The sequence below is a fragment of the Conger conger genome, chromosome 7 (genome assembly GCF_963514075.1).
Source record: "Conger conger chromosome 7, fConCon1.1, whole genome shotgun sequence".
NCBI classification, from domain to species: Eukaryota; Metazoa; Chordata; class Actinopteri; order Anguilliformes; family Congridae; genus Conger; species Conger conger.
This window is the reverse complement of record NC_083766.1, coordinates 28,542,025-28,559,235: the sequence shown is the minus strand read 5'-3', so window position 1 is coordinate 28,559,235 and position 17,211 is coordinate 28,542,025. Positions and strand designations below refer to the sequence as shown.

The window sequence follows — 17,211 nt, the reverse complement described above, 5'->3', positions numbered from 1 at the left end:
ACACACAGACGTGTTGGGTCTATCTCCACACACACAGACGCGTTGGGTCTATCTCCACACACACAGACACGTTGGGTCTATCTCCACACACACAGACGCGTTGGGTCTCTCTCCACACACACAGACGCGTTGGGTCCGCACACGCAGAAGCGTCGGGTCCACACACACAGACGCGTTGGGTCTATCTCCACACACACAGACGCGTTGGGTCTATCTCCACACACACAGACGCGTTGGGTCTATCTCCACACACACAGAAGCGTTGGGTCCACACACACAGACACGTTGGGTCTATCTCCACACACACAGACGCGTTGGGTCTATCTCCACACACACAGACGCGTTGGATCCACACACACAGATGCGTTGGCAGCCATAGCAGGCGTCTGACGCTGGGCGCATAGCTCTGAACCAGTGATCTGCTGTAAATGTGATTAACGGGAGAGCAGCAGATTAATGGCACGCCTCTGGACTGGCACTTGAGGATAATACGCACTCTTCACACGCCAGACACTTAATAAGGACTCATTAGAGCGCAGGCTAAGCGCCGGGTCACACCGGCTACGAGGAATGAAGAGAGGCCCAAGAAACCTTGAAACTTCCACATAGTTGAGAAGTGGGCGTAAAAAGAGATGAATCTGCTTGCGTCTTTTCTTCTCCACAAGCATTACCAGCACAGCCTTTTACTGATGGAAACAGCCGCACTACTCAAGGCTGCACAGATGGGCTGATATTAGCGAAAGTTGTGGGGAATTCTTTCCTGAAGGGGGTGGACTCAAACAGCGTGAAATCCTCCCATAGGTTATACCAGAGAGCTGAAGGTACTCTTTAGATATGCAGAAACATGACACTATCCCTAACCCAACACTGCGTCCCTGCATACCCGTTATGTGTGTGCGTGTGTGTTTACTGACACTTCTACACACTGCTGAAGGAGGAACATGTTCCCCTCTTACCCCATGACCCGCCCCCTGCCCTCTGACCCCTGACGCGGGTGTTACCTAGCGTAGCGGAAGACCTGCAGGTTGGAGATGGCTGTGCCCAAAGCACCCAGCAGCAGAGGCTCCTCCCCCTCCTCCAGTTTCTCCCTCCAACTGCCGTCTGAGTCTGCATCTCTCGGCTGCTCCTGCTGCACAGACAAGCATGTTACAGACAGCACAGAGTGTGTGTACACACACACACACACACTGCACTGTACACACCGCACTCCACAACACAACACACATACCACACCGACACACACTGCCCACACACACACACACACACACACACACACACACACTCACAAAACACTCACAAAACACAAACATACAAATACGCACAGCCCATACAGACTCTCGTATTTCTCTGAATCAAAGCTCCGCAAAGCCACAGAGGGTTATCTCAATTCTTATAATGTCACTAATAAAGACAGTATAATGAACAAGGACAAATTATGACATTTAATCGAAAGGTTACGACTGTAATTCAGCCTGATTAAGTGCAATTGTAAATAAATGGCTGGAACAAGCACAGAAAGAGACATAAAGCGCTGAGTTTAAATGCTGATGGGCTCTCGTAAAAAAAGAGACTCACCTTGTAGTCCTCTATCCAGGCCAGCAGCCCGTTAAATGTGAAACTGGCCCAGTTTCCTGCATAGTAGTTCCTCCTGTAGGACCACACACCACAGTACACTGCATCACCAATGTACACTGTATGACTGCTGTACACTGTATAACCACTACACTGTATCACCACTGTACACCGCATCACCGCTATACACTGCATCACCACTGTACACTGCATCACCACTACACTGCATCACCATTGTACACTGCATCACCACTGTACACTGCATCACCACTACACTGCATCACCATTGTACACTGCATGACTGCTGTACACTACATCATCACGGTACACTGCATGACTGCTGTACACTGCATCACCACAGTACACATAGCAATGTAGAAATACAATTCTCCATCTCCAGCCCAATACAGAAATACACCGCTACACCAAATCCCCCCCAGTACAGAATCACACTGTTAACCCCCCCTCCACACACATACACACACACACACACACACACACACACACACATCAGAAAAAGGGTGAACCAATCAAACATGTTTTATAGCGCTCATATATGCCACTGAGGAACCTCCCCCCACAGAACGCAGGGACCGGTCATTCCTGCAGCATACAGAAACTCCGCCCACTGGACAATTGAGTGATGGTGATGTCACTGTCACTGCCTCTCGGGGGCGAAGGACGCACCTGTCAATGTGCAGCACTCTCTGGCCCACACGGGAGCATGCGGCAGCGATGACCGACTCGGCCAGTCCTACGGTCAACAGACAATACACAAACACAGGTGAGAGTGCATACAAGCGCTACAATCAACACAGACAATCAACATAGACTGCTCAGACCTGTTCCACAAAGCAGGATTACTGAGTTACCCACCTAACTGCACAAAGCCAAACACAGAACTCTTTTCACTTCAGTCAGTGTTCCAGATTCGGGCGGGGCACAGATTTTACTCGGTGCAGTTATCTGGCTAACTCAGTAATCTTGCTTTGTGGAATAGGCCCCATCACAAAAAAAAAAAAAAAGAATAATAAAAAAAATATTAGTGCCTAATGTGGGACTGTACATGTCCAATTCCAGACACAATTACACACAATGCAGTAACCCCGCCTCTTCTCACACTGTGCGTCACACAGTGAGATACATTTAATACTGATTCAACAGCAATGACGACAATTATGCTATAAGTTATAACCCTCGGATGGTCAACACATACACACATACATACATACACACACACAAAAACACATAGGAACACACACACACACACACACACACACACACATAAAGGGAACCCGAGTGACAGCAAGGTGACAGTGCTGCGTGCAGTATGACTCCATTAAGCCTCAGAATGTCTTTTCCGGTTTCTCTGGCCTTGTGGGGACCTGTCTGAGGAGTGAGGACCGGGTGATTTATTCACTGCCTGCCTTCTGTCTCCATACACATCGCCCCTCCCAAGGTGAGCTGGATGCTCCTCCCCCTGTCTCCGCCCCTTCCTGTTGAGCGGGACGAGCTCATTAAGATGGGTGGACTCAGGAGTCAGGGAGAACAAAGGTGGCAGAAAACAGGTGGGGGCAGTGACCTCGCAGAGCACCCATCCTTCAGGAAACCCCCCCTCCCCATCCACAGCTCTCAGGTTGGGCCGGCCTGGAAAAGCTTTAATTAATAATTGACTGACTGCAACTCTCTGTCTCAATCGACTCCCCCGTGAAAACGGCAGGCCGGGTCATTACTCTTCTCAGACAGTCCAGAAGATGTTTTTAAAAAGTGTAAATAACCCCATTGCCATCTTTTAATGCCATTTATCTGTTCTGCTATTGATTTTTCCCCATCATGTTTGCTAAAGACAAACATTACCTGCCATAAAGCGCTGGGCGGTGCAGACATGCTCCGCCATAAATAATAGATCGGGGGAGCAGGACGTTGATGACGGAGCAAAGCCTGAAATGCTTTCAGCAGGAATTGTATGAAATCATAAATCACTCTTCATTTCAGAGAACATTCCAGAATGGATTCTATCTCTCTACCTTGAAAGTCATTTTGCGTGTTATTTATAGCGGGGGCTGAGAGCGTTTGGACAGCAGCGAGGGGAAAAAAAAGAAGAAGCCCCGGCCTGAGGCCTGAGGCATGCTGGGAAGGTACGTCAGCCACGCCGTGTATCACCCCAATGCAGAGCTCTGTCAGTACACACGGCACAGTGTTCGATACACACGGCAGAGTGTTCGATACACATAGCACGATGCTGGGAACACACAGCGCTGTCCTTAGCAGACAACACAGCGGTCAGTTCTGAGACAATAGTGCTCAAAGGAGACAATACAGTGCTCAGTTTAAGTCAAGTCAAGCTTTATTTACAGCATATTTCCTACAAATTTGCAACACAATATGCTTAGCACAAGCACACGGAGAAGCACACTGAAAAGACAAGTGTACAATGAAAGGAAATAAAATAAAAAACACAGCCAGACACCAGTCTGCTCATTTGCAGACAGAGCAGTGCTCAGCCCAAATGGCATACCACTTAATATACAGTCCAGAGTTCAGAAGCAGCAAAGTGAGCTGTGTGCACTGCGCTTTCAAACAACCGTTTCCATCACAGAACTGATATAATGGTCGTTCAAAACAACGGTTCCATATTCACGATTCTGAGTTGATTGGTACCAGTCGACAATGGAGCAAATATGGCACAATGTTTTAGAAGAAACAAAACATTTGTTTCACATGATGCTCCTCTTTGTCGGCCTATAGAGACCATAGGTCAGGTGAGCACAGCGCAATGTAGGGAGGTGTTTTAGTCTTGTAATGAGATTCACATTCTTACTTTTTTTCTATCGAGGAGAAAACATTAGCTTGTTTTAAGTTGTTTTTTTTGCCTGACCCACTGGATTGGCAAACCTTGAAATTCGTAAAACTATTTCACCCCATTGGCAATTAGCTTGCCTTATTTAGCAAAAAAGCTACTGAAATAAGATTTTAAGTCTGACTACTTAAGACATGCTTATTTTCACCCTATGTTAGCTATCAAACGGACGACACATTTAATTCTACAAATGTTTAGCTGCATGTTTGCACGTTTGCATACACGTGGCTACATTTAAATAATATTTTCAATGAATATTCACATTTGAAATGTAGATTTTGAGAATAAAACTCAAGTTTTATTATTAGAGTAGTTAATATTTAATCAGATGTACAGTACTGTGCAAAAGTCTTAGGCACCTGTATATCATTCTGTACAGATAAGATTCTTTCAAAAAGAATTCAATGAAAGGTCCTAAATAAACGTACTATACATTTTACAATACATTTTAGTAATTTGGCAGAATAGTTAAAAACTGAATCAAATCAATATTTCTTGTGACCACCCTTCGGCGTTAAAACTGCATCACTTCTCTGAGATAGCCTGCAGTTCTATAAGACAATGGGGGTTGTTCTAAGCATGTTGGAGAACTTGCAACAGCTCTTCTGCAGACTTTGGTTGGCTCCTTGCTTCTGATCTCAGACAGCCTTGAACAAGTTTTTATGTAAAATGTAGTCAATTGCGTAGAGTAAAATGTTATTTTTAAAAATTGAATACAAAAATGTCTCTGTAAAATTAAATATTTTGGAAAATGAATATTTGGAAATCTTAAATGTGTTCTTTTATACTAACACACACAAAAAAATAAACATATGTACATAAAGTCTAGGGTGCCTAAGACTTCTGCACAGTACTGTATATTTTGGCATTATACTACATGCACTGGGGACCTAGGCATGCGTTTCAGACGGAAAAACTACATGTTCTGGGGACCCAGGCATGCGTTTCAGATACTAAAACTACACGGACTGGGGACCCAGCCATGCATTTCAGACGGCAAAACTACACGGACTGGGGACCCAGGCATGCGTTTCAGACGGTAAAACTACACGGACTGGGGACGCAGGCATGCGTTTCAGACGGTAAAACTACACGGACTGGGGACCCAGGCATGCGGTTCAGACGGTAAAACTAGCACATGGGCTGCAGAACCGAGCGTGTGTGCTCTACTCTCAGAAGTGCCAGAACTCTGACCTTTCCCATTTCAAACGCATCACGGTAGCAGCAGGAATGAAGGAAAATCTTGCGAGCACGGCAAAATTTAGTGGAACACTGAAGTACGCGTCTAAATTATTCACTCAGACTTGAACACAGTTCAGAGGAGTCTCGGCATCCATTTACTATTTATTTTCAAAAGTGGTAATGAAATGAAAATGACGAGTCCTCCCAGTCATTATTGATGTTGTGCTTTAGTATAAATGCACATATACACACATGCTTTTCAAATGTTTCTCACCCTGCTGACTACCGTCCATATTTCCATATCTATTAAATCACACAGCATATCTTACAGGTGAAAATTAGCACATTGGCTAATTTTGCCGCATTTACATTGATGTGGAAACTGAAAATGTTGATTAATGTGCACTATCCCTGATAAATAAATAATGTGAATTGCATCATATGACACTGATGGCCAGAGAGCTCACTTAGCAACACTGAAAAAATATCCGTCTTAACTTATCCGTAATTTTTTTATTTTTTTCTCTCAAGTAAAATATATACTGGTTTCAACTTGAACTGGTCTTACCCGATTGGCAAATCATGAAATGTAAAACTGGCTCACCTCAATGGCAATCTTTTTGTAACTTAAAACAAGCTATTGTTTTCTAATTGGGTAAACAAATATAAGGTTTTCAGCCTCATTACAAGACTGTTTTGCAGTGTAACTGAAGGTTTGGAGGCAGGTGCCTCGGTCTTTTCGCTTGCTTTGGAATATTGTTTTGGGGAAAGGCCCACAAAAGACTTGATAATACCAAGAAAAAGGTGCATTAAAATTTGAAGCTGAGGCAAAATTTGTGAAAATTTGTCAATGGGGCAAAATACTTTAAAGCAACCAACTTCTGAACAACTGAACAATGAAAAGAAGCTGCAGATGCATTGGACTGAAGTTCCGGCTTGTGGGTGTGGCAATACTGGCAACTGTCTAACATTTGGCAAAATATCCCAAAGTGCGAAATTTCACAGTTAGCAGGGGTAGGCTATGACAATTGTAATAATCCTTTCAAGGTTGGTCTCTGGTACAGCCCCTCTATTAACCACTTTCCACGCTCTCATGCAACCAACGACCCCCAGCCCCCATACAGGGCGGTTAAGCCAGGCCTCACTGTATACGGCTATATAAGGGCTGTCAAGGTTAATGTGTTCATTCATGCAAATGAAATACAATCCCCATCATTACTGTAATTCTGTTAATGGCAACACCTTGTTTTACCATTCCACACTACTACAGTTCACTCAGACTTTGTGTGAGTGAGACATAAAGCGCTACCCTTTGAAACAACAGTTCACAGCTGACAGACGAAGGTGCCGAGGACGAGTGTTACAGCAGTCTGATACGGGACCGTCCTGCCTGCGCACAGTCACTTATCTGCCCTGTGAAACCGGAATGCAGAGGCATCCGTCTGCAGGGCTGTGTGATCTCCATCAGCACGGAAACAGGCATGCGGGACAAGCAGCAGAGGAATGAGTGCAGTGTGTAGAGTACAGTGCCCAGAGTGTTGCAGCCATAGAGCGGGATGTAGTAGAGTGCTCAGAGTGCACTATGCAGTGCGGAGAGTGCAGTATGCAGTGCGCAGAGTACAGTATCCAATATGCCGTGCTGAGGGGGCAGAGAGCAGTGTGCAGTGGGTAGTGTGCAGGGTGAAGTGTGCTGTGCTCAGGACACTCTCTCTCAGATGGACGTCCCCCAGGCCCATTGGTGCAGAGGGAGAAGCGCTCAGGTAATTAAAGGAGGGGGATAAATCAGAGGCTAGATGTTGGCGCTCGGCTTCGGGCCCATAAACACTTAATAAAACACACATCGCTGCACCCATAACCCGCCACATCACCATATCTCCCTATATTACCACCCGCTTCCTGCAGCCTGTCTGCGCTGACAGCTGCACAAACCTTGACACCGCCGTGACCACACTGTGTGGGTGGGGCTTAAAAGTGAACCCCTCCCACTTCCTCCACAACAAGAGGGCGGGGCCCGGGGATCAAAGGTCAATGGTAGCAGAGAAACAACTACAAAACAAAAACCAGGGCGGAATTAAAGTACTTTAAATCAACCTTCCTTCCTATTAGATGATGAAAAACTAAAGGTTGATTCTGATTTACCCACTTTATGCCCATTATGTGAGAGTAATGACCATTTAATAGATTATTAGCCAGAATTAGAGAACCCTTTCAGGCCTAACACTGCATTTATAAACAAAGCAATATCAGAAGATTCTGATGCGCATGTGCAACTGGGATAGCCTGTACTTTTTAAAATACTACGTGTGAAAACATAAAATGTAACCGTTTGAGGCTGCCAGCCAGCAGGGGGCAGTGTGAGCAGAGGGACTTTCCAGAGACTGTGATTTCTCATCAACCATCAACTATCATTCAATTGCTTTTGAAAACGGTACTGCATAGCCCCAATGCAAAAATCACACAGCATACTGCATGGCATTTTCTTTGCACTCAAAGTTATCTTTAGCTGCTTCTATAAACATAATGTGGAACGTTTGCTGGATTAAATTTTCCAGCAATGGTTACAGCTTCCCTTGTTTGCACAAACTAGAACTATCAGTTATCTTCATGGATTGACAGCATTCAAACTAGATGGTGGCAGTAAAAAGTCAACAAGAGTGAACAAGAGGCTGTCAAATACTCAAAAAGAGTGATGGAACTAGGACAAGAACATAACCAAGATCTAGCACTAGCGATTGCACAATTTTGTAAACGTTGGCACACCAGCCAGAGAAACTAGATAGTGTTAGGTACCTAACGAAGAAAAAGTCAATAATAACAGTTAATGTCTTAGCACATTTGAATATGCACATACACCTACAGCAACTTTTGTATAACTATGTAACAGGAATTATATATTTCTCATTTGTGCATAACCTCCAAAGGGTACAAGTTCCGGAGCATTTTGGGTTAAGGCTGTACGTGTGAAAAGGATCATTGGTCCTGGGCAGAAACCTTTTTAGCCAATAACCTGCATGCGGCTCTTCGCTTGAATGAGTGCAGACAGATTCCAGTCGGGCTACACGGATCAGAAGATGTCCGTTAGTCCGTCGCCCCTGGGGAATATCCAGAGTGCAGCGACAGGGCTTGACAGGGTGCGACCATCGAACCCCCCACTCCCAAACACGGGTCAGTACTCAGTATCCAGCAGACGGACGACAGCAGTCATTAGGGCCGCTCATATTCATAAGCAACTGTTCCCTGTCTGCACCAAGACCCCTCATATTCATAACAACTGTTCGATGTCTAGTCTGTTTGCACATGCAGCCCAAAGCAGGAGACTGGGTAAACATTAGCTGGGTGTGCCAGTTTGGACACGGTCCACGTGCAGTCGGACTCCTTGCATGGGAGAGGCAGGGGAAGTATCTGTGATGCATGCAGTCGTCGCATGGGAGAGGCAGGGGAAGTGTCCGTGATGCAGCTGTCGCATTGGAGAGGCAGGGGAAGTGTCTGTGATGCAGCTGTCGCATGGGAGAGGCAGGGGAAGTGTCTGTGATGCAGCTGTCGCATGGGAGAGGCAGGGGAAGTGTCTGTGATGCAGCTGTCGCATGGGAGAGGCAGGGAAGTGTCTGTGATGCAGCTGTCGCATTGGAGAGGCAGGGGAACATTACATTACCTATTATTTAGCTGACACTTTTATCCAAAGTGACTTATAGTTGATTAGACTAAGCAGGGGACAATCCACCCTGGAGCAATGTGGGGTTAAGGGCCTTGCTCAAGGGCCCAACAGCTGTGCGGATCTCATTGTGGCTACACCGAGGATTTAATCACCAACCTTGCAGGTTCCAGTCATACACCTTAACCACTATGCTACAGGCTACCTTATGGATGCCCATCTCCTGCTGGCCCCCTTACAGTTCAACCCAGGGTTACATGAACACACCACTCTAATATCCATCTTTATTTCCAACATGCACGCCATTTACGGACAAATCCTTCCTCATTTGAAGACTGTTGAAACGCAAGAAGCCGGATTTGCCCAAATCCGATTTAAGTCGCATCTGGAGGTAGCCTGGGTTGGATTCCGCTGGTATTGGATCTGAATTCTCCTGTCAACAACATTTGACTGACACACAACATCCCATAATAAACACGCAGGCGTCAGGAGACACGGTGTTGTAGGGCTTGTTGTCGGGTCAGATGGAACGCTGAGTGCAGCAACTTGGAGAAATACGATCCAAGGCTAAATGCATGGAACTGGGTCCGCAGAATGTGAAAAATCAAGCCAAACGGAGGCTTTTAGCCGGAGCTACTTACAAAAGTGCACTTCACACAGTAAGCAAACACCACGACAGCTAGAGATAAGGAAGGTTAGAATTAAATAAGCACTACTGTCAAGTGCAGCAAACCACATAAAGACGACCACATATATCAGATATCCAGGAATCCGGTTTGCCATCTTTATCAGATGAGCCTAAACAGCACAAAAGGTCATCTAACCTGAGGAAAATACAGTATGTGCACCCATTCCAAGACCATGACTGTGCTACAAAAAAAAGAGAAGCATGTTGAACAGTCACCTTACATGCTGATTTAAAAAAAAGAACCATGCCTTGCAATCCAGCCATTTTGATTCAGTTCAATCAGACTTCTTGTCATTCATCTCATTTCAGCCTCACCTTAACCCCTTAAGGCTGGGCCAGAATTATTATTATATATATTTTTTGCATTCATTCATTTTTCAGCCTGCGATTTTGAAAGCGTTCAAACTCACAGTTCTATCTGTATAACCTATTTTAATATGCCATTGCTTTAGTGACGACAGTTCCTTATTTTGTAACATATGGGTGGTAAAACAAGTGTGGGGGGGAAGTCACCTTCTCTGCATTTTGTAAATCCACATACTATAAGAAATAAGGTAATGTCAGTGTCAAACAAGTGTACAGTGGACCAAATGTACAATAGTTTCTCATTGTAAATATGTGCTAACTCGGAGAAATGTTGATAGAATGTCCATCATTTACCTAGAATATCTCTGGAGGAATTATCATTTGTCCGTTTTGCCGTTGAATACTTATACATTTACATATACAAGTACATGTACATAGAAATGCTATTATCTACATTTTGAATAGGCTCTCTCGAACAAAGCCCAAATACAACCATCTCTGAGTCAGTATTTGTAAGGTAGTTGCAGTGAAAATGCGTTCCCCCGCATCCAAGTGTAAGAAAATTCTGTATAACTTCAGCTCATCAATGAACTGACTATGGGCATGGTATTGAAGTGACGACTAAAAAGCATTTTAGCAAATGACATTATGTTTCCAACGGTGTATAATTTGTTAGGCTTGCAAAAAACAACACAGCATTTATTCAGCCGCGTAACGAAACTGCAACATTTTCCATACGCATGCGGAGTCTGTTGCACAAAAACAGTTCTTGAGATTTCATGCCAAAAAGGCAGACGTTTCACAACAAAAAATGTATCCTGCGATGCCTACATCTAATTAGAGGACTCCTTCCATTTGAGCTCTAAGCAATCTCACGTGTGAATGAATATTTCTGAGGAAAACAGTGAAAGGACCGTTGACAACACATGAGAGGGCATTTTCAGTGACCCCATTTAATATCGGTGATCATCTAAATACATTCTCAAAATAGTTTATAATTATTCAGTATGCTTATAAATAAGGAGCCAGCCTGGTTTTTAATAATAAATAGCATGCAGCATTTCACACCTCATAAGACCCATAATATAATTTACTTTGTGTTACTATGTGTCATTTTGGCGTCTCCAAATGTCCTTTCTGGAAAACTGCCTAGACATAGATTAGAAAAAAACAGAATACTCATTTTTGGTGATATTGTTCTCTAAATTTAAAGTGGATTTGTAAGCACACAAACATTAATCTGTATCGAGTCAAAAACAAAAAAAAATTTCAGTGAGAAAAAAAACTCACTTTCACTAGCTAAGTTTGAGCTTCTATAACTTTGTTTCAGTAATATATGGAGTAATTCTGACTCTTGGAAAACAAACCCCAAATGGTTACCTTTCAGAAGAGATCAGGAGTCTCTGCCTGTAGTCAAAAGGGTTCAAGAATAGTAACCATTTTATTTTGGGTATGTCATTTTTAAGCTCGTGTGAGGAATATCAGAAACAAACACCATCAAACCACAACAGTTTATCCCTCCCCCTTCTCTGTAAATGCGCTGATGTTGAAACGCCATTGGCTGTGGCAATTAGAACCAATTTTCAACCAACAAGCTTGAATTATTGTAGTTATACAATGTTTTGGTACAGAGTGTTTAGCCATCAACTGCATATTTTGAAACCCAAATTTAAGGACTATAAACACAGGTAGAGTGTGAGACAACATGTCAGTGAGCCTTTTTAATGATAGGAAGGGATTTACAATGGTCTTGTAACAATGTTTTAACACAAAAATCTTACCTTTTGTACCTTTAAGGGATTAATGTGTTATGGGCATCATAATCAATAGGAAAACCCTGACAACCCTGATATTACAGAAGTCACTGTCCTGGCACTGACAAATCGCACTGCAGGAGTGTATACAACATTGCAATAACTGTATGACTAAACCAAAAGAAAGGAAAAGCAACACACTGTAATAAGAGTGACTACTTTATGCATTAATAGGGATGAAAGTGCCATTACTTTGTTGTGACAGTGTACCACACCAACACATCTTTAATGTTTACTGCCTTACTGACATGCTGAGCTTAACAGGAGAAACAGAAAGAATCTTCAAGCGTAGTCAAATTCATTTGTGATTGCGACTACACCAATGATGACAATTTGGCCCTGAAGACACTGACAATGCCATCAAGAATATTGCTCAGGATACATAATTATCACAGGGCCAACCTGTGTCAACTCGAGGAACTGATTACACAGAGGCCATTACATACGCAGGTATGACACTGCACATCACAGCTAGAGGCACTTCTAGAAACAACATTGATACAGCAGAATTACAGCTATAGGCCCTCATAGAAACAGCAATGAGACAGCAAAATTACAGCTATAGGCCCCTACAGAAACAGCAATGACACTGCAACATTACAGCTATAGGCCCTTATAGAAACAGGTATGACACTGCACATGACAGCTAGGGCCCTTATGGAAGCAGGTAATAGACTTTGCATCAAAGCTATAGGCCCTCGTAGATGCAGGTAGGACACTGCATATCACACACATGATGGCCTGAAGACAACCGAGACAGCACATGCAGAGACCTGCAGAAATGAGTGTGAAAAATATCAAGGATGTTGTTCTGCAGGTGGAAACACAATTATAGCTGTCACAAATAGGTGCAGCTTTGCCAGACGATAGCCTAAAGGACATTCAGGTCGTCTCCGGGCTCATCACTCTACTGTAGTGAGACTCACCCATTTACGGAATCCGTAGTCAAACTGACAGTTAAGGACACAGAAATTAAACTACGGATTATATGGCCCCTCTAATGTCGAAACACTCTGCCAAGTTGGTGAGCATAACGCAGTCTCTCTCAATCTATTGCCATACAGGCATGATAAGATATTACCATATGATTGTTACAGCCTTTCCCAAGTACTAATTTAAGTTAACCCCAAATAAACGACAGCAAATTACAGAGCAATGTTATCTTAGATTAGCTACAGCACAATAGCGTTAGCCAGTGAGGATACCGCACTCATGTCATGTTCACACCATGACTCCCAAAACAAAAACAGACGAAAGGGTTTAACTGCAGCGTGATGCATATTGCATTACCACATTCGCGAAGATAATATTCGTCAACGTTACACTAATATGGTTCAGTATTGGGCAACTAGGCTTCCCTTTGCACTTACCGCACAATAACTAGCCACTAGCTAGCAATCACTCGACAATTCACTATCGAGCTTCTCTATTACCATCTGTATCCTTGGAGTCATCCGTCTTTAATTTATTTAATTTATTATATTTATTTAATGACCGATTAGTGTCAATTGACATATTTATAGATGTTTCTTACCTGTGCCGAGTATCACAACATCAAATTCGGTGGGTAAGTTGTCGGCAGCCATCTTGAATTGTGAGTCCTCGTCATGTGACGGGGGCTGAGTATATGACGTACTCATGTTTATCTTCGCTTTAGTGTTGAAATCGGTGCAGGCGTATCCTGTCCCGAAGCACTAATCCTGGATCAGCGGCCAAACTGCATTCATAATTGTTAACGTCAGGATAAGGCGATATGCTTCTGGCTGGTTTGTGGGACAGACTGTGTTAGAGAGCTCGCAGAACGGGTTTAGTCTAAATCACAAAAACAAAAACAAAAGTGAGAAATGCCAAATACGAAAAATGTTAAGAGGCTAACGTGGAAATTACAAAAGAGACAATCGTCCAGTAAGTGATTTTCATCACGCAAGACGCTAAAGGCTCCTGCTATATCGTTGAATTCTAAAATTCTGCGATTCATTCAAATTACAGAAGCTATCCGTGCATCACCAAGGTGGGTGCTACACATTGCAAAGCGCTTTACAATAGATGCATTCTCGCAAGCACACGCATACACGCACACTGCTCTTACTTCCTGAGCTAATGTCGCCCCATTTATTATTTGTCTGTCTTAGGATAAAAAACTTCTTCGTTATTTATAGTGTGGAAGGGTCTATAACAGTCAGGTAAGCTAGACATTATTTGATTGCTGCTTAATGATATTGGGGTGGCTGTGTGGTGGTGTTGAACTTAATCCAGAGGTTGCATGTTTGATTCCCAGACGGATCCACCCTCTTGCAAAAAGTACTCTGAGGCATGTTATGTACTCTTATGTTACTTCCAGGTACTTATCCTAAGTTGTTAATATTTTCAAATGTGTGAGCACAGAATACATTTTCTCACTTAACAATTAATAAAATGTCCCAGAATGACATATTAAAAGTAGAATTAAATTACACTAGACAAATTTGACTGCCATAAGTGATATTAAACTGAATTGAATTAGAAGTTTTAAAATATCCCTCAATTAATTTTGTATGTCGCAGTCTGGTATGCTGTTCTGAACGTGTATGGATTCAGTTGCCTTAAAAATCGAATTCTGGCAATATAGATGATTCAGAATAATATTAAAGGTGCTTCCCTAAAATGTATTTAATGTTGCATGTGTGAACATTTCTATTTTTGATTCACTGATGGGTTGATCAAATTAATATACCTATTAATCTATCTGCCTATGCAGTGTCTACTGTGTCTTACCTGTACAATACCTACAGCATATGTCATAGCAACTCCCCTTATTCATTTCATATTGTTATATTTTCATTAACTCCATTATCTATTTGCTGTGATCTGGAGTATGAAGATAATATTTATAGTTCATAAAATATATGCCTGTTTTATAAGACTTTATTAAACTTGCAATTTCATAAAAATATAGAATTGATGAAATCTGAAATACAGAACTACATCCTCCATACCATATCAAAATACATGAATAATAATCTTCATGCATGTAAATCCAAAGGTACAATAACAAGTATTGTACATTTACATTCATGTAAAGACATTCTGTAACACATAGATATAGAAATAATTTATGTCTTTGTACTGACAGGTATTATGACATGCAATATATTCCTAACATTTTCCAATTTTCATTTACAATGTATATACATGCACTGCATTTTCATGAGAGAAACTCAATTCATTGAGCGTAGACTGGAGGAACATTCCAGAAGAAGAAAATGTGGAAATGGAGGTTGTAAGAAAAGCTGCAAAAATACTTGAGCATTTGGGATATTTGTTTCTATTTTTCTCTGTTTGTCCTGAATACCAAAATCATGTGGACATTTGTTTCGCTTTCAGTTAAAGTGTCACAACATTTCGTGAATTAATTCCAAGTCTGAATCCCGAAAAGGCAAAAACAAAATGTTATTGGGTATGATGTTTGCTGCAGGTAAAGTCAGGTGTTTGCTTCTATCACTGACCTGAGCTCAGTCAGACTAGCGGCACAGGCCCCCAGTGTATGACACTGGAGACAAAGACAGCATTGCCTTTATTTATCCACACCTGTGTGTAAATGGAGCGCTTCTTTCCATCGATGCCACTTTGGCACCTGTCACCAGCACTTAATTTACTAAACAGGAAAATCTATGTAACTGATCGCACTATTGGCTGGAGAGACAACGCATCTATATTAATATAAAGCTGACATGTTGCTGGTGAAAGGGAAAGCCTTTTTAAAACAAGGCATGGCGAGACTTTCTCAGACATTCGTATTACCAGGGGGAAATTTGGATTTATTTCAACCCTCCAAACAACTACAACGAAGCACATTCATTTCATAATTCTAATTAAACTAAAAGGTCACTTTTTAACAGCCTGTATATTCTGTTACTACAATAATATTTACAAACATAAAGCAAGCAAGAGATAAATAATTAATAGGACTTTGAAATTAGTCGTTGTCAGGCTGTCAAGAAATATGAATTACAACCTAGCCGTCATTTAAGAAAACACAACTTTCAAATCATTTAAATCAATAACTGTCAACCAGCACACTATCTGCTTGATAACTAAAACACTTTTAACACTACATGAAAATAACAAACTTTTATGGACAGATAAGTATAGTATTCACCTGTATCAAACTGTTGTATCAAGTGTGATTCACCTGTATCAAGTGTGGAGAAAGAAAAAAACTGCTCATGACCTGAAGCCCCCCCTCCCCCAATCTTTGAAACATGGTGGAGTTATGGCTTGAGTATGTATGGCTACCACTGGAACTGGCTCACATATCTGTTTTGATATCTATGACTGCTGACAACAGCAGCAGGATGAATTCTGAAGCATCCAGAAACATTTTATCTGCTCAGACCCAACCAACTGCCGTGAAACTAATTTGACAATGCTTCACCTTGCAACAGGACAATGACCCCAAACATTCTGCTAAAGCAACCAAGGAATCAGGGACAAAAAGTGGAATATTCTTGACCGGCCAAGTCAATCGCCTAACCTGAATCCAGTTAAAAATGTTTTTCACTTGCTGAAGACAAACCTGATGCCATAAATCCCCTAAACAAATGGGAGCTGAAGATGGTTGCGCTACAGATCTGGTGGAGCACCACCAGAGACGATACCCGGTGTCTGGTGGTGTCTATGGGTCGCAGACTTCAAGCAGTCATCGAAGGATCTGCAACCAAATACTAAATATGATTACTTTATTTAAGATGATATATATATAAGATTATAAGATTATGTATATATATATATATATATATATAAGTCTGCAATTCCAACATGGATTTTATTTAAAATGTGCTGGAGTACAGAGCCAAAGGAACAAAAATTGTCACTGTCCAAATACTTATGGTGCAAATGTAATATTTGAATACAGGTTAAATCCCTGGGGCAAAAATGAAATCGTATCCTGCCACCTGTTTTGTATGATCTGCCCCAGTGAAAGTTGCACGTGCCTGAGACGTTCAATTTGTCAAGGATAAGTGAACAAATGCGTCCTTCGTTTACATTTTTTGCATTACAGACTGCAACGTGGACAACTCTTACGTCAATAAGATGCTTGTTTGAAAATAAATACAATTACATTCACCTCGATTCCCACGTAGACAGTTTTCAAAGG

General features: G+C 42.2%; 1 protein-coding gene across 2 annotated transcripts in view; it reads right to left on the bottom strand.

Annotated features, from left to right (window-relative positions):
* Positions 1-13,698, bottom strand: part of chm (CHM Rab escort protein) — a 42,294-nt gene extending 28,596 nt beyond the window's left edge. Inside the window, exons 1-4 of one of the 2 annotated variants that reach the window (XM_061247548.1) lie at positions 13,609-13,698; positions 2,260-2,326; positions 1,576-1,648; positions 1,002-1,129 (exon numbers count right to left, since the gene is read on the bottom strand). In XM_061247548.1, the coding sequence (XP_061103532.1) occupies positions 1,002-1,129; positions 1,576-1,648; positions 2,260-2,326; positions 13,609-13,660 (320 nt within the window). In that variant the 5' untranslated portion in view covers positions 13,661-13,698. The remainder of the gene's footprint in view (positions 1-1,001; positions 1,130-1,575; positions 1,649-2,259; positions 2,327-13,608) is intronic. The other variant, XM_061247549.1, reaches the window with a different exon arrangement.
* Between the last annotated feature and the right edge of the window lie 3,513 nt (positions 13,699-17,211).